Consider the following 18,352-nt stretch of genomic DNA (forward strand, 5'->3'; position numbering starts at 1 on the left):
AGCCTGACAGTGGGACTGAGGGAGGAATGCTCGGGTCTGCCTTAAGTATAACAACGCCCCCATGAACTCTAAGTAGAGAAGTGGAAACTCAGACAGATGACTAGGGAGCAGTATCAATATATTGCTCGAGAATGCAGGGGAGTTATTATGAAAGCGAAAGTGCAATTAGAATTAGAATAGGATAACAACATCCCCCCGGCACTTTGTTTTCAATATTAGGAAACAACAGTAGTACAAACTCCTTGTCCCTGAGTTCCAGCAGAACCTCCTCCCCAGCTCCTGCCAATAGGAGGTTTGTATCTCTTGCCCAAGAAGCTGCTCATGAGTAGGGAAACTGAAGAGAGACAGGGAAGGGAGGAGGAGGGGAAAATTAGAAGAATTAAATAATCTCTCATTTCTACCTTGTGAAGGACATTACAGACCAAGGGCATTTGGGACCATACCACATAGAAGCAGGATAGACCTGTGAAAAAGGGGAAAGAAGGATCCAGTCCTTCATCTGGTATACAGTAAAATCTCAAATATAATTCGCACCGATGTATAACACGCACCCTGACTTTTGAATTTTATCATGATGAAAAAAAATCTATACTCCTATATATAATGCGCACCCCGGCTTTGCCCATTGTACATGTATTTTATGATACCCATCATCGTAGATACAAAGGCGTCGTTAAATATAGTCTCTATTCGATTGCAAGTCTATGGTATGCTGGCGCATCTTATTTCCTGCCTTTTTGTATTGCCGGTTGATTGCACGTGAGTGTATGACTATAGAATGTGCGGCTTTTCGATACTCTATTTTAGTAATCCTATGTATAGGCCTAGAAAAATATCGATACTTAGTGGTACCATGAGTTGTTGACGATCTTACACTGCAGCTGAAAAACTTAAGGTAGTTAGATATGCTGAGGCTCATGGCAACACAACTGCCAGCCGCGAATTTGATGGCATAGCAGAGTCGAACATTCGACTTTGGAGATGGCGGAAAGAGCGCCTGCAAGCGTTGCCTCGGACAAAGATGGCTGAGCGAGGTCGAAGTGCTGCATATCCTGAGATGGAGGCCAAGCTGTTTGAGTGGATTACTGAGAGTCAACAGCAAGGCGGTGGCGTTAGCACTGCGTAGGTTCAAGTGAAGGCTTTGACCATGGCAAAGACGTGCGCTAACACAGCCGGGTTTAAAGCTTCGTATGGCTGGGGCAATTGGTTCATGCATCGGCGTGGCCTATCTGTCCGACGACGAACGACAATCGCACAGAAACTACCCATGAACTCGGACACCAAATTACTACAATTCCAGAAGTTTATCATAAAGCTACACAAGGAGCACGGGAACAACCTTTCATTAATCGGTAATGCAGACCAGTCACCTTTAACTTTCGATAATTCTTACAACAGGATGCTTGAAGTGAAAGGTGCCAAGACCGTCTCAATTGGTACCACAGGGCATGAAAAGTCGAGGTTTATGGTAATGCTTGCTTGCATGGCTGACGGAAGAAAGCTGCCACCTTATATTATCTTTAAGTGCAAGACAATGCTAAAAAATGTTATATTCCTGAAGACTGTTCACGTGCGCATTCACCGTAAAGGCTGGATGGACGAAGCTTTAATGCTTGATTGACTACAGATGGTTTGGACGAAGCAGTCAGGTGGACTTATGAGAAAGCAGTAATAGTTTTGGACGCATTTCGTTGTCATCAGATGCCATCAATCAAGAAAAGGCGTCAGCATGACAAAACAGACTTGGCAATTATTCCTGGTGGAATGACCAAAATGTTGCGACCACCTGACGTGACAGTTAACAAACCAATGAAAGATGCACTATGCAGGAAATGGAACATGTGGTTGTTGGAAGGTGAACATACATTTACTGCAGGTGGATGTACGCGAACACCGACTCTGCAAGACGTGACCCAGTGGATAGCGGATGTCTGGCTTCTACTTGATCCCGCTACCATAAGGAAGAGGTTTCTGAAATGCAGCATCTCTAATGCAACGGATAGCAGCAAGGATAATGCCCTGTGGACGGACGATGCGCACAACCTGAGCGATGATGAATCGGCCGAAGGCGAATTAGACGAAGATAACAATGACTTGTATTACCTGGATGAAGATGTCGAGGGCTATATCCCAGAAGATATTGCTCGTCTGTTTGACAAAGATGATAACAGTGAATTTGAGGGCTTCGAAGATGAGTAGATCAATTTCTCTCAATGAAACTATTACCATATTTGCGTGTTTGAACTATTGACTTTCAAAAAAAAGTAAGTCTATATGATTACTAGTCTATGGGAATAAAATTCAACTTAACATCCAGTGTCCATGTTTATAATTTATTTTCATAAATATCAGCAATTAATTAACTATAAACTAATTCATACAACAAATAGGACATAAATTTCATATTATTTATTGTTTTTAAATATTTTAAAGCATTCTAGGAACCTGCTATTTCAGTTGATGTTAATTTCATGTTTACTGCTGTCTTAGCATGGCACCGGCATAGCAGAGATTCGTCGTCTTCTGACACGGAACTGCCAAAATAAAACTTTAAACAGTAACTCCTATATATAATGCACACCCCGACTGTGACCCAAAAAACCTCAGAGAAAAAGCGTGCATTATATTCACAATTAAACGGTATTGCCCCAGATGCATCTTCAAAAGGCCTGCCTGAGGCCCAGCAGTTGTTTGGATGACCTAGCCCCATTTGGTATGGGGCTGGTGTGCCAATACCAGTTTCTGCCCCACATGTGACTGTGGTCCTGCTGAGACCGGCCCTGATATGGTTGGGGCACAGGCTGAGGCCTCGTGCCTACCCCGGGTGGCTACGATGGGCATTCCATTGACCTTAGAGTAGCCCAGGAGACTTTCAAGCCATGTGGCTTCAAGTCCACTTATTCTAAAAACAGATTGGCACCTTCAAATGGGAACTCCTGTACAGTGTGTTGTACCTGAGGCCTGCAGCCAAGAATGCCATTATATCACGGTGCCTGAAGAGAGTCTGCTGAGTCCAACATGGCCTGCAGCAATGTATTAGCCACAATCTTGCCTTCATCCACCTGAGCTCACAATTCAGACTTTGTGACCACTGGGATATAGTCTGAAAATTTGGACACTGTGTCCCATGTTTTAAAATTGTAGAGGTTAAGAATCATGTGCTGATTTGTTATGCGAAGCTGCAGCCCTCTGGTTCAGTATATCTTCATCCTAAAGAAATCCAGCTTCTTTGTGTCCTTACTTCATGTAGGCCCCTGCTATCCCTGACTCTCTCTCATTAGCCAGTGCTACCACAAAAAGAGTCCAGCAGGCGAGAGTGAATAGGTATTCATAACCCTTGGTAGGCATTAAATATTTTCTTTCAACACCCTGCACGGTAGGGGCCAGAAAGACAGGAGATTGCTACAAAGTTTTGGTATTGTCCTCAATAGCCTTAAATCAGAAGAAATGCTAACGGGGGTCCACCAGGAATAAAATGTCCACCATCACGTCCAATGACTTGGTAACCTCCTCCATTTAGATCTCTAGATTCTGAGCCACCCACCTCTAGAGTCCCAGGTGGGCTCTGCTGTTTGGGAAAGAGAGAACACTGAGAAGGTTCCTGCCTCATGATGTGAATATGACAAGGCTCATACCAGAGAAGATTCCTCTTGCCCATCCAGCTCATCAAAGCAGCCCCAGTTGTTGTCTGCCATTGCCCGCAACTCAAGTGTCAGCCCCAGTTCTGGATATGGCACCAGCAGAGGTATCTGAAGATAATGGCCAGAAGGGGTCCCTATCCCTAGATGCAGCACTTTCCTCAAATGCAACTGAGAAGCAGTGCCATGAGAGACCTCTGAGGCTGACTATGCCTACAGGGTCCAACAAGCCCACTGTATTGTCATTTCTACTGGCATCTGCCATTGCACTAGCCACAGCACTGGAGGAAAAGGCTGTGCCCCACTCAGAGTGAAACCAACCCTGGTGATGGCTCTTTCAGGACACGTAGGGGTTGGCTTCAGAATTGGGTTCCTTGCAGTTCAAACATGGTGACCAACACAGCACTGTGCCCATAGGTGCCAGGGAGATGGGTGAGTGGTACCATGTCACTGGTTTCCACTAGACTGCACCAGTGGTGGAGGCTTCAGGGATGGTGACCTCTCATGTTAGTCAGGAGATTGCAGACTCTTCAGGGCTAAGAGATCCCTGGCAGCCTCAAAGATGTCCAGCATGGAAGGAAGGTCTAAGTCCTCCACTAGGCCCTCAACCAGTGGTACCGGACTCAATAGGCTATGCAGCAGACCCCAAATTAATAGTGCAAGGTGCTGTGCAGATGGGGAGGAGTGGCCCAACAGATGTCACACTTCTTCAGGTGGCTCACAATCTGTTGCTCCAGAGGGGAGAGCTCTTACCCATCTTGCTGTGCTTCTCTCGTGGCACAGGTGACAGAGTGGTGCTGCAATTTTATCCACAAAGCAGTCTTCAGTGCTGGGGAATGCCTACTCCAAGGGTGTTTGACACCAGAGACCTTCCTCAGTGCTACAGCTCAGGCGGAAGCCAGCATACTGTGTACCTGTGCCAATAGAGCCCAGTACCATGTCCCTGAGGCTCGATTCCAACTGTGGCTGCAGAGCTGCATCCACAAGCAACAGCTTCAAGCTGTGGTCACATTCATTCTTGGTGCAGGAGCAGAAATCCAATTTTGCACCTGTTCATTTGATGGAATCCCTCCTCCACATACTTCAGATAAGCCATATGCGGGTCACTCTTTGGCATCAGCTTCCAGCAGACCCTAGGCAGTATAAAACCACTGGCATGCCCCAGCTCTGGAAAAGGAAATAGGGGAAGATGACAAGGGTTCAAACTAATACTAAAAGCTATTATAAAACTATTATTTAAAGAAATGTATGTACAACAAGAAAGCTAAAGGATGAGAGAAGAAGTGCTCCAACAATTAGAGAGGCAAGTTGGCAAGACGTTGTATGTAGAGCCCTGCACCGATACAAAATATGTATCTGCATCCTTATCCACAAAAGCGAGCCACTGGTGCAGATACTCATGGATATAAAACTAATATCCAGAAATTTGCAGGATTCTAGATACAAATATGCATCCACAGATATAAATCGGATATCTACGGATTTGTAGGGCTCTACTTGTATGTGGCGCCATGAAGGCATAACTTCAGAGGGCTCCAGAGCCACCCCAATGGTAGTTAGGATGAAAACAAACAAACAAAAATCTTCCAGCAACTGTGCACACACTTAATTGAAATAACTGTGAGCAGGCACTTGAACAGTACATTATATTCCATATCTATTTATATACACTTTCACTATTTCAAGACATCTTGTGAAAAACCTTGGGGCTGCTGCTAACCTGAATGATTAGGACTTCATCTGAAATACAAAGCTTTTATTGAAAAATCTTAAGTATTTCCTGTCCCTTGAGTAAATTAAAATATGCATCCTGGAGGTTGAAAGCTGCAACTAATGCCTAAGGACCAAGGTGTCTCCATTATTAGCCAGATCAACAAATATAGCACTTGAGATCTTTCAAATCTACAGCAGGGCACTATCCTCCTTTTTTCTTGGGAATTAAAGAGTAAAAAGAATAAAAATGTTAATCCTATATTTAAAGCCACTTCAGTTAGTTCCAGATTAAAACATACTGCACGTCCTCTTGTAATGGTCGCTTATGAGAGAGGTTCTTGAAAATGGACTGAGAAGGTGGGGGAGGAATAGGGGAAACCTGAAAATGGATCAAATATCCAACCTGGATGGCTTCCAGAACTCAGTAGTCCACAATAATATTGGTTCAAAGTCTCAAAAATAAATAAATGGTTCTTTTAATGTTGCAAAGAGTAAGTTAAGATCCTTTGACTAAGGTATTAAGCAGTCAAATTAGCTGCCTCAAGTTGAATCAGCAGGCTCACTCTCTCTCCCCTCCACCCCATCCCGGAGAAGTTATAATGGTTGGTAGCATGAAAGATAGAAAAAGAGGCAGAAAAAAAATCAGTGTGGGAGCTAACTAAGATGTGTTTGAGGGCACATGAACCATGCAGAGAACTCCTACACCAAAAGGGTCATGCTCCACAGAGAGGCACATGTTGCTGGCCCCAGAAGGAGGACGTTTTGAGCAGCGCACAGTAGGCAGAGAGCCTGCCTGAAGGTCTCACTGGGCTGCTGGACAGGAGCCACCAATGGTGAGCACCTCCCATCCAGAGCTTGCACCTGTTACCCGGTCCTCTCCCGCACTAACTCCCTGCCACAGGTCACCACCCAAACCCTCTGCATCCCTGCCCCAGTCAACTCCCTCCCAGATTCCACACATCCTCCTATACCCCTCCCCCAGGTCAGAATACTCTCCTGCACACAAACTCCCTCCCAGACTCTGCACCCCATGACCCTGTCAAAAAGATACAAGTGCTTTTAGTCCAGGTAATAGGAGGTGGATTTATACTGGTGTTGATGGCCCTTTGAGTTGACCGTATCTACTGTTACCAAACAGATACAGGCGGGAGAAAAGAAACTTTATGTCTTCCGTCAGCGTGTAATATTTTTGTTAGCCTTCTTGCATGTAAATTAGATGCTACGGTCTGCCATAGGATCATGGCAGGGTACAAGAGTGCCTCAATACAGATGGCTACTATGGATGAGGCAATAAAATATCTACTATCTTGTGGTGTGACTAAATCACCTCTTGTAGTAGTATCTGTAGTGCTTCTGGCACGCACTGTGCCAGACCCTGGAAGTTTAAAATTATCTGCCACAAATGGCAGAGGTGACATCACCATCTCATCTGATTAGAAATAAGCTTGAGACGTAATTTCCTCCTCACTTTCAGCTCTCCTTCCCTTGCCTGCATGGGGAGGGAGGGGTGAAGGTGTTTTGTGTTCAGATACTCTCTTCAGCTCCTGCTTTATGGGTGTTTCCCTGGTTGCAGACAGGTGACTCTAGAACTATGAAAGACAACAGGATGCCTGTTGTCTTTCAGCCTGCCAAGGATCCGAGTAGGGCCACTAGTATGAGAAAGGATGCCGTAGTTGGTACCACAGCTGACCTAACCAGAGAGGCTGTAGATCAGGATGATGATATAATGAGGTCCGCAATGAAATTCAGCATTGTATAGCAGATTAGGAAAGTGGCAGGAGACCACATCCTCTAGCTAAATTTCTGACTTGGAAGACAAAAGGGGTGGTGCACAGCAAAAGGTTGATGGAGTTAAAGGCGCCAGGTGAATTTAATACCGGAATCCCAGTACTGAACAGAGATAAGTTGGGTGTATCAGATAACAAAAAGTCCATCATGCATCAAAGGCATTAATACCATTGGCGGTAGTCAGTGCAAAGACGCCTGGATCTGGTTGCATCTCTATAAATCGAGACTCTCTGGTCAAGCAACATCATAAGAAACCTTTATCACAGGGATACTTTCCCTCTTACGAGAGTGATGAGAACAGGTTCTTGTCTCATAATGGGAATTAACAAAAACATTGAGCTATATCCTCACTTGTCACTTTTTAAAGACAGAATAAAATTAACCATATTTAACCAAGCACTATTGTTCATATTTAAAAAATAAAATTAAACAATTAAAAAACATGAAAACCTATGTAGTTAAGTTACATACACTCATTTAGTGGTGTAAAACATAACTTTTTAATTAACACAATTTTATGTTAGCTATTTGAAAAAGGTAGCTACAACGTATCAGAGGTTATGGGCTGAAATTTAATAGGCAAAACTATGTTTATGCAATCAACTCAACAGTAAATAGTGAAGTAACTCTAGCCATTTGTCTTTAAATAACGTAACTTTGTTTGAAGCCAGGGAAAACAGGACAGTTATGGTTAGAAAATATTAGCAGCATTGGAAACTTGGCATAGTATGATGGTCCAAAGGATATAAATGGCTCTGGATTTAAGAGCAACCAAAGAGACTCGCTTATTTGAGGGAAAATGCATACTCAAAACACTTCAAAAAAAATCTTGTACATTCATGGGTCAAGAAGCAGCAATCTGACTAACAAACAAAGCTAGTGACAAAAATAATTTTAAATGTAGACTTACTACCTTCTTTTCAGAGGGGCTTGAAGTCTTTGACACTAACGCTGATTCAACAAGACCCTGCTCAAGTAAGGAGTCGTATTTTATGCTTCTTTTTCTATTTCTTCTCTCCTTGTTTGCTGTTTTTTGTTCATTTTCCTCTGACTGGGACACAGCTGCTCCACTGTCTCCACAAATGGAAGATTCAAAGAGAGGCTTTCCGTTCATGTAGGTTTTAGTGATTTTCAGCTTTATCTCCGGAGAGCCATTCTTGATAGGAGTAGTGTTAGGTGGTGTTCCAACTCCTTTTATTTCCTGGGGCTCGAAGCGCAGCTTAGTATCTTGTGCCCCAGACTCGCCATTAAACACACGAGAAGTTAGATCTTTCAATTTATCAGCTGGAATAAACGGAAGACCATCGTGGCCATTATATTTTTGCATGACACCCTCCTGTAGAGTGGCAGAAAGCTGTGCTTTGCCTAAGTAGACAGAACACTCACGATTCACTTCACAATTCTGTGTTTTCGCATTGGCATTTCCAAGGATCTCTGGTACCTGTTTCATTTTGATGTGGTTAATTTTTCGCGTTAACAGAGGAGAACTTCTTTTGACGCTAAAGTCCATTCAGCCAAACCTTTCCAGTCCTACACAACTGTAAAACAAATCAAACAAAAGAAAACAAAATAATTCTTTTAATAGAGAAAGATAAAAGCACATGCTAAAATAATGGTCATTTTTAGTGTTGAATTAAAGCTGCTTCCGCAAGGTTTTAATCTTCAAAATATTTTTAAATATTTAAAAGTGTAGAACTTCTGCCTGCCAGTGAATAAGTACCAAAAATTCTAAAAAGTAGCAACCGACAATAAATCACTTGAATTTCCCTAAATATGCTCTAGCAAAGACCAAAAAGGAAAGGTGATCTTAGTGTATTCATTTTAATCACCTACCGCCCAAATCCTTCTCATGTAATTTACACAAGCAGCTTCATTTACTTAAAAATCTCTTTAAAGTGTGAAGATTTAAATTTAGACATAACACGGTATTAGAAACAAGACCATGTAAAAATTGTGCCAGATTATAAAGTCCCATAGAATCAAGTTTGTTGTGTACTGTATTCATATAACACACACATCATGGGAAGAAACAGGCCAGACTTCACACTACTTTGCAAATGACAGCTAACCTTGCAATCACAGCTCCAACATGGGGGAAAAAGCATTCTTCAGTCCTTACGCTTTAACCTTGGTTTATCTACTAACACTGTTAGTAATTAATTCCATTTATGGGGATGGTTTTATTATGTGGATTTGTCCATTACTAGTTAGGGAGGTTAAATGTCGATTAATCAGCTAATCAAGTAGTCAATGGAATTTTTATTAGGCAGCAGTTTTAAAACAAACAAAAGGAAGTTTTTCTTCACTCAGCGCATAGTCAATCTGTGGAACTTCTTGCCAGAGGATGTGGTGAAGGCTAGGATTTTCATAGGGTTAAAAAAAAAAAAAAAGAGCTAGATAGATTCATGGAGATTAGATCCATCAATGGCTATTAGCACGGATCGTAGGAAGGGTGTCCCTAGCCTCTGTTTCTCTGGAGGTGGGTTACAGGGAAAGGATCAAATGAAGATTATCTGTTGTATTCCTTCCCTCTGGAGCATCTGGTATTGGACTCTGTCAGCAGACAGGATACTGGGCTGGATAGACCGTTGGTCTGACCCAGTATGGCCGTTCTTACATTCTTATGACTGCTCGATTAGTCAATAAAGGGGGGGTGCTTGCTATCCCGCTGCCTCTCTCCCCCTTTGAAATGTACACATGTCAAAGGGAGAAGAGTAGCAGTTGGGACCAGTGTGAGCAGGACTGTTTCAATTTCCACTCACGCAGTTTACTCACTGCTCTCTGTCTCCCCTGCCCCTCACAAAGCCAATGCTGGAGGAACAGGCTTTTAAGTCAACTCCCCCTGCACCAGCTCCTACTCCCTCCACTTGCTGGCTCTCTGATAGAGACAGCGAGGGGGGCGGGGGAAGGGGACCAGCTGAGTTCCTACCTGACTACCCGATAAGCATTTCCTAATTAGGTAGTCGACTAATCACCTACATCCCTACTTCTAGTGGATGGATGCCAATAACATCACGCCTTTGAGCCAATGGCCAAACTACAAAACGTAAACTAGCAACCTACAGCTAAAATGAGATTTTTTTAAGCTTTTACATCATTTTGTAATATTCATTCCCTTAAACAAAAGATTTGAAAAAGTTTATACATAATGCAGTTTCAGCTGCAGAAAGACATGTTTTTAAAATAAATTTTAAAAATGGAAAACCCAACACATTTTAGCATTAAAAAAATCAACTACATTTTCAAACAAAAAGTATCATGCAAAGCAGTCCATCTACGGTGGCTTTACTTGTCTCTCTCTTTCTACAGAGCATCTGAAATTCGATACTTTTTATTGTAGCATAAATCTCTATATCAGTGGTCCCCCAACTTTTCAATGCCACAATCCAGCTCAGGGAGGTGCAAAGGGGGGAACACGGCCAGAGAACCCCACTGTATCATACCCCAAATGTTCCTGTGTCCTCCTACCGGGATGTGCCCCACACTTTGGGGACCTCATTCTAAATGCATACACCAGGGGTTGGCAACCTTTCAGAAGTGGTGTGCCAAGATTTAACTTACTCACTTCTATTTACAGATATGCGTGCCGGGAGGAGGGGGCAGGAGCAGGCTGGGTACGATGACCATATTTTCTGAACCAGATGCAGCTAGGGAGAACGGTTTAATTTAAATTATTAAATAGATTAAGCATTTTAACTCTCTCATGTTAGTTTATCAAACTTCATTTTAAATAAAATAAAATATTAATTTATGCCCAACACAAAAGGTTGTGTTAAACATCCTGACCCCGCATCGGCCTTCTACCCCCTTCCTATCTGCACATCCCTGTGACCCCAGAGTACACAGAGATTCACAGCTTCCCCCCCCCCCCGCCACCCTACAAGAGCAGCTCTGGGGCAAGGAGAAGGCCCAGGGGGGAGGAGGGGGAGGCAGAGGGTGGCCGCAACAGAATCACTTCCCTGCCTGGCCCAGCCCTTTGAGCGGGCTCGCCCTTAACCTGCTCCCTTGTCCCCAGCACACACCCCACGGGGAGGAGTCCAGGCCCTGCTGCCACACAGAGGCAGCAGCAGCTTATGACCAGCTGCCCAGCCCCGAGTCTGCAGAGCAGCTCCATCCCTACCCCCTCCAAGAGCAGGGAGCAGAGCCTGAAAGGGGGGGGGGGGGGGGGCGGGTTATCCCTAGGTCCCAGGAGCTGCACACCCCAGGCTGGGCAGGGGCAGCCCCAGAGATGTGGAGCCCAGTACAGGGTCACGCTGTTGATTCTGCTTGCTGGGCCGGCCCTGCCCCTACATGCCTCCCACCCTTGTCCTTCCAGCAGTAAGCAGGAGCTTGTTCTCCAGCCAGCAGCTGTGCGGCAACTAGGGACGTGAAGGACCAGTCGACTATCGGATAAGCAAATGCTTATAGAATAGTTGACATGCTAGTCGACTAGTCACTTCTCCGCCCTTGCTGCATCTATTAGAAAGAGGCAACAAGAGGGGAAGGGGGATGAGGAGGGGATACTTCAAAGCAGCAGCGCTGCTTGAAGCCTGGGGCCAGACCCCGGGCTCCGTGCGGCGCTGTCGCTTTGAATCACCAGGGGGAGCCCAGCATAAGGCTGCATGTGGTGTTTCAAAGCAGGCACACTGCGTGGAGCCCAGGATCAGCTCGAGTCCCCGGCTAATCCCAGGCTCCATGCAGCACTTTCATCTTTGACGTGTAGCAACAGCCCTAGGGCTGTTGCTACACGTCAAAGGCAGAATCGCCCTATCAACTAACCAAATAGTTGATTCAAAATGCATTTACTATTTGATTAGTCAATTAGTCAATATTTAACATCCTTAGCGGTGACAAGGCTCCAGCTGCACATGCCACTCAAAATCAGCTCGTATGTCACTTATGGTACGTATGCCATAGATTGCCGATACCTGACATACTCCATAGTTTAAAATCAGGCTCAAGATATGTATTCTAATGAGCAGGGCTCGACAAATCATGTAATCTACTTGCCTATGGTGAGTAGATTAAAAGACGGCACAGCCGGCGCCACGCGATCTGCGCATGCGCAACTTGCAGAACCGTGTGGCTGGCGAGCAAGGCTCGCCGCCGCTTGGCAAGCCCTGCTAATGAGAGATTCCTATATAATACTGGAAAAAACCCAACACACCTGTGAATTCAGGATAAAAGGAATTAGCACCTCTATGAGCAAGGCAACCAAGTTCTGCTTTGATATAAATCAAATCTGAACTGCTATAGCAGTTCAGAGCAGAGACAAATTCATTTAACCCCATAATCAGATACTTTCAAAAAAGATGCAAGAAAAACCATAACGTGCAACCACTGTATAGCTATCTACCATTATGTACTGTTGTGCAAACCCCTATCAATTAATGACTGACTTCTGGATGACAACTGATACCTCCTTTGTGACACTATGCCATAGTACTAGTTTTTGGGGAGATTTCTTCCCTAAATACGTTGAATTGAGGTACATTGAAGTCACCATTACTTAGCAGTTTGTCCTGTTACTTCTTGAACTGCAGTATGTTTTTTAGGATTATACTGGGAACAGTCTTTCATCTTGTGTGCTCCCAAGGTAGCTATTACCTGAAACTAAAGATGTTTAAAATGCATTTATGTAGGTAATTGTGTAACCACTAAAAATGTCAGCACTTACACGTTTACACATGGCGGGACTGATCTAAAGGCAGCAGCACAGGAGTAAGGTGGGGGGGACCTGCATATAACAATGAAGGTTAACAGATAAGAAACAACAGTTTCTTGAAATAATAGGTTTGTATTTTACAAACCCATTGCATTTGTTCCCATAAGAAATTAATATTTTTCTTTCAACAAAATATGGACTCTCATTCTCACATATTTTTCTAAACTAAAAAGTCATTTGACAAAAAGAAATTTAACCTGCAACACCAGGCAGCTAGAGTGAAAAATGTTTCAATAATCAAATTAAAACTACACTGTCTATGCACATCAGCAGAAAGGAAAACTGTAGATCTCTGAACATCACACAACACAAAATTAAATATTGCAAGGACTGGAAGAAAAGGTTGGAAAAAAAAAAACAGTTTGAAAATTCCTAGTCAGAAAATCCCAATTCTTTGAAACCAAAGTTTTTTGCAGGAAAGCTGTGGTTTCAACAATCAGGACAGTGTTTCAGATCCTTGATAGAATTTCTGCTCAAAACCAAACATCAGGAATCCACCTATAATATAGGAGATAATACAAGGACTTGAATCTGGACCCATCACATCTCACCAGTGCCCTAACCAGAGCAAATCAGAGTTAGTCTCTCTCTCTCCCCTCTCTCAACATTTATACATACAAAAAGTTTATATTGGATCAAGGAGTAAATTCAGTGAATGGCAGTCATTGTACCTAGTTTAGAGGCAAATGAGAAGCACAAACAGGGTTCAATGACAGGTTGTTGGGTTTAGGATATGAGAAATTTGAGAACATTTCTGTGCAGTTGAAAGGAGACAAAGACCATGACATAAAGAGGTTTAGGATTAGGGATGTTAAATTTCAATTCTTCAGCTAATCAAGTAGTTGGTGTAATTTCAATCAACTAATCGATTAGTCGATAAGGGGTGAGGTAGGGTGCTTGCTATCCTGGCTGTACCTCTGCCTTTTAAATGTAGTAAGAGCCTCCCGTGGCTCTTATGACATTTAAAAATACAGAGGCGACACAGCGGGAAACCCTGGGCAAGCAGGGACTGCTTCAGTAGTTGGTATTGTTACACACTCATTTATGACCTCTAAGATCACAGCTTTCCTGATTTATGTGTACTGTTTGACTCTCACCTTTCCCTCCTTTCTTCCTCCAAAATAGATTCTATGATTACCTCCCTCAACTCTTCTCAATTACTTGTTCTTTGTCTTCCACTGTGCAAACTGTCCCACTTACTTGCATATCTGGATAACATTTCAGATCTTGCCTCCTCCTTTTGTCCTGAAAACATCAGAGTGTAACAATACTGAATGAAATGAGATGGTCAAAAAGATAAATAATTGAGCCATGTTACAGGCCTTACAACTGTTTGTTTGTTACTGTTGCCCAGCCCTGATCCAGGGCCTGGGTTTAAAGACTGTTTATTTCGGACTGCTATCTGCGCAGTGGACTATCATAGGATTGGAAGTCACAAAGCCACAACTGATTTCCCACAAGAACTGAGCAGTGGGTAGTGGGTGATTTTTCTGTGGGCCCTCGTCCCAAAAAAAGGTTCCCCATTCTTGCCATAAATAAGACAATGTGGAAACCTTTTGCGTTGAACATTATGTTTTACTTCATTTAAAAATGGAGCCTGGCCAACAAGCCCAAAATTGGGATCCAGCCCCCATCTGGCCACAGTGTTATAACACGCCTGCACCCCCACATATACATCAACCCTGTGCCCATCAGACTTCTGAACCCCTTCCCTGAGCCCCCTCATACTGGCACATCCCCAAACTCCTGCCCCCCCCCCACATTCCCAGTCCCCTGCCATCACGCTCCCGCACCCTACACACCTCAACCTTGAGCCCTGAGCCCCTCATATACCCAAATCCCATCCTGAGCCCCTCACACATCTCCAGCACCCTGCCAAAAGATTACCAGAAGACAGCCTGAATGCATGCATAAAGCTGGATTTGACCAGTTATGATGTAAACATCAAAGCAATCTGCTGCTGCATCCTTTCGCACAATTCCCATTTAATGAAGTCTTTGAGTACAAGGTTTCATTTATGCTATTAAATATGTCAATTAATAATATTGATAAGTGTATATTAGTTGTATATTTTCATTCATACAAATGGGCATTCTTATACAGCTCTGTTGACCACTTGTTCTGAATTTTGATGTAGTTTGGCTCTTGGTGTGAAAAGGTTGTCAACCCCTATCTTAATAGGATACTGACCAATTACCCATTAAGCATCATCTACAACAGCAAGAAGGAAGATGGCAAAGTGACGGGGCTGCATAGTAGTTGTGTGAAAACAATGGATATTTATTTTCACATGAACGCACTTGTCGCATCTGAACACACCATTTGATTGCTTTAAATGAAGAAATGGTATTTTTTGTTTTTGCTTCTTTTAACGGGGATTTGAATTGAGAAACCGGAAGTATTCTCTATAAGCTGTTCACTTTTGTGGCCACTCAAGAGATTCAAAGGCCACCCAGCTGCTTAGCGGAGCACCCACATCTTAGATTTTTGTTTCCGTTGGTGGGCACATTTGCACATGTCTTGGAGCACATAAAAATGTATTCTGCATATGGATGGAAAAAATTCACTCAAAAAAGATGAGGGGGGAACATTAGAGGTCTCCGTTTTATTGGGGCAAATGTATGTTCTTGCAAGAGCTTTGTATATATCGTTTATATTAATGGAACACTTGTACATACTAAGGATGTTCAATATCGAGTAATTTACTAGTCGAGTAGTCGATGGGCACTTCCTCATTCCTCTTTTGAAATGTACAAGAGCCCCAGCAAGGGCTCCTTTGTATTTCAAAGGAGAAATGCGGAACTCTGAGTGCAGACTGGGGCCAGTGGGAAGTCCCGCTGATTCCAGGCTGCATGGGGTGTGCCAGCTTTGAAATGTACAAGAGTCCCCAGCGGAGGCTCTTGTGTGCATTTCAAAGCAGAGGCGCCCTCATGGAGCCTGGGGTCAGCAGGGGACTCCCCAGCTGATCCCAGGCTCTGCGTGGCATTTCCTCAGAACCCAGGATCAGCTGGGGACTTCCTAAGCTGACCCCAGGCTCCACAAAAATGCTGCAGCAGCGTTTCAAAGAGACAGCGCCTCATGAAGCCCGGAGTCAGTTCCATGTGGCACTGCTTTGAAAGTACCCCTTCTTCTCCCCCCCCCCCACCATTTGCTGCTTCTGATAGAGGCAGCAAGGGGGGGGGAAATCAACTAGTCGACTCGACTATCTGATAAGCAATTGCTTATCAGATAGTCGACTAGTCCTTAACATCCTTAGTACATACATGGAGCAAGTTATTTTGAGCGTATTTTAATAATTCAACTAGCTGAGTGCCCGTTACATGACGAATCAAGTGTCAAATGTGGTTATTCCGCATGTTGATGACACAGTCTTAGTTTTTACTGTCCAGACTATTCAGCGCATTTATAGGGTATTACTTATTTCTTTCTACCACCTTGGTAGCAAACCTCAAGAGGTGCTCTTTCTAGTCAGACATTATGAGGTAGTCAAGTAGGAATGTTTTTCTGCCACATGAAGGAAATGGAAAGAAAGTTATCAAAAGAAAACTTCACTTGAACTTCCTCTATGGCTTCACGAAAACTCCTAAGATGAGCAGCACAAAAATGTCCTTCCTTCTAACATCTGTGAGTATAAACTTATAAAAACATTTATCCACAAACACCACCCTTAGCATCTACAAATCAGGCTTTCAACTGACTTTGAAAAAAGCCAACAGATGGCAGATTTTCTGTAGGAAGCCTTTTGAGGGGGAAAACATAAAATGAAGCTAATTTATCTCTTCCTCTTTTGTTCATCTTGATTCCATGCAAAATTTCTGGTTGTTCTCTGATAAATATTAAATGAATCCCAACTTGATTCACGTAGAAATAAAAAGATTAGGAATGGAAAATACCTTCTGAATATCAAATGCCGCCATTTGAATATGTGTTTATTCACATTCTCCTGTATTTGAAATCATGATGCCAAAGAGACATTCAGAATTCCATGAATGTCTTGCAGTACAGGTGTGTAGATAAGAACATGTTTAACACAGGAAGGCAAAATTACAGCCAACTTCAACAAAAATTACTTAGTACAAGAAAAATACCCTATTACATCAATTTCTTTCTAGATCAAATTTTTTTTGTCAAAACAAAAGCATTTGACCCATGGAATGCTAAATATAAGCAAGTTAGATGTTTTAATCAATGCATTAAAAACTTAGAGTCTGACACACTGATAAATAAGATGCATGCATAAGATGCTGAAGTTCAAACTCTTTATAAGTTGCTTTTACACAGAAAGATTAAATCATTTATTACGTCTTTAAAACAAGGTGTAAGTGGCCAATACATTCACCTACTAGCAGATGTACCCTGCGTTGCTTGGGTCCTGAAGTGTAGTAAATTTTCTTAGTGTCGTAAAGGAAAATGTACATGCTTTATGTAAGTGACGGGGCCCAGGGGAGAGGGCAGGAGATGAGAGCCAAACTCAGGGCTAAGGATGTTAAGTATCGGGTAACTGACTAATCAAATAGTTGATATTCAATTAGTCAATGGGGCAGCTAAACTTCAAAGGCAAAAGCACAAGGAGCCTGGAATTAGCTGGGGACTCTGACCCCAGATTCCACACAGCACTGCCGCTTTGAAATGCCACAAGGAGCACTGCCACTTTGAAGTACCCCCTTTTCCTCCTCCTGCTTGCTGCCTCTGATAGAAGCAGCTGGGGGGGGGGGGGGGGGAGTGACTAGTCGACTATCCTGTCGAGTAGTCCTTCACATCCCAAGGCAGAGAGTGCACTGAGTCAGGGGGCAAGGTGGAGGGTGCTGGAGTGAGAGCATGGGATGGGGGAATTAGGGAACAGAGTTTGTTCAGTGGGTTGGGGAGCTCAGTACAGTTTAGTGGGGGGGGGGGGGACTCAGGGCAGGGGGGAGAATGATGTGGGCACTCAGTGGGAGAGAGGTGGGAGGTACAGGATTTGGGCTAGGAAGCCAGGGAAGGCAGCTAGAGAGCTTTCTGGCACTGCCCATGGAAGCAAGGGTGGTGCTACTCAGGCAGCAGCTCCTCCTGCGGAAACTGGGGGAAGCTGGCTTGCTGCACTCCAAACCCCTCACCCTGGAGCCGGTTCAGGGGTGGAGGAGTTAGTGTCCAACAATCAGCCCTGGCCTCCAGCAGTCCCCCCTGCAGCTGGATTGGAGGAAAAGGGGGCATTTCCAGCGCCCCTGCCCTGCAGCTGGGGGTGGGGGGTAGCATGCCTCAAGAGGCCAGACTAGCCCTGCAGCTTTCCCCTCCCCCTCGCTTCCCCCCCTCTGGCCTGTGGGTGGCCCAGGGCCAAGCCACATTTCCCAGCCACTGTGTCTCCTCAGGGGTGGGGGGACTGCGCTGCCCTGCCCCAGGAGTGAGGGGGCTGTGATGGCAGGGCCTTCTCCCCTCCCAGTCAAGCACTGTTGGGGCAGGTGGCCATTTACCTTGTCCAGGGGCCAGTAATGTGGGAAGCCCTGTCCCCAGTTAGCCAGCCTCCTCCTGGTGT

The 18,352-nt window shown here is 44.1% G+C and overlaps 1 protein-coding gene across 4 annotated transcripts in view; it reads right to left on the minus strand.

Annotated features, from left to right (window-relative positions):
* Positions 1-18,352, minus strand: part of NSD2 (nuclear receptor binding SET domain protein 2) — a 190,766-nt gene that overhangs the window by 152,805 nt on the left and 19,609 nt on the right. For 3 of the 4 annotated variants that reach the window (XM_075930893.1, XM_075930890.1, XM_075930892.1), the window contains one exon: positions 8,053-8,677. In XM_075930893.1, the coding sequence (XP_075787008.1) occupies positions 8,053-8,649 (597 nt within the window). In that variant the 5' untranslated portion in view covers positions 8,650-8,677. Of the gene's footprint in view, positions 1-8,052; positions 8,678-10,704; positions 10,787-18,352 lie in introns of all 4 variants that reach the window. The other variant, XM_075930891.1, reaches the window with a different exon arrangement.

Source organism: Pelodiscus sinensis, chromosome 5 (assembly GCF_049634645.1).
Source record: "Pelodiscus sinensis isolate JC-2024 chromosome 5, ASM4963464v1, whole genome shotgun sequence".
NCBI lineage: Eukaryota > Metazoa > Chordata > Testudines > Trionychidae > Pelodiscus > Pelodiscus sinensis.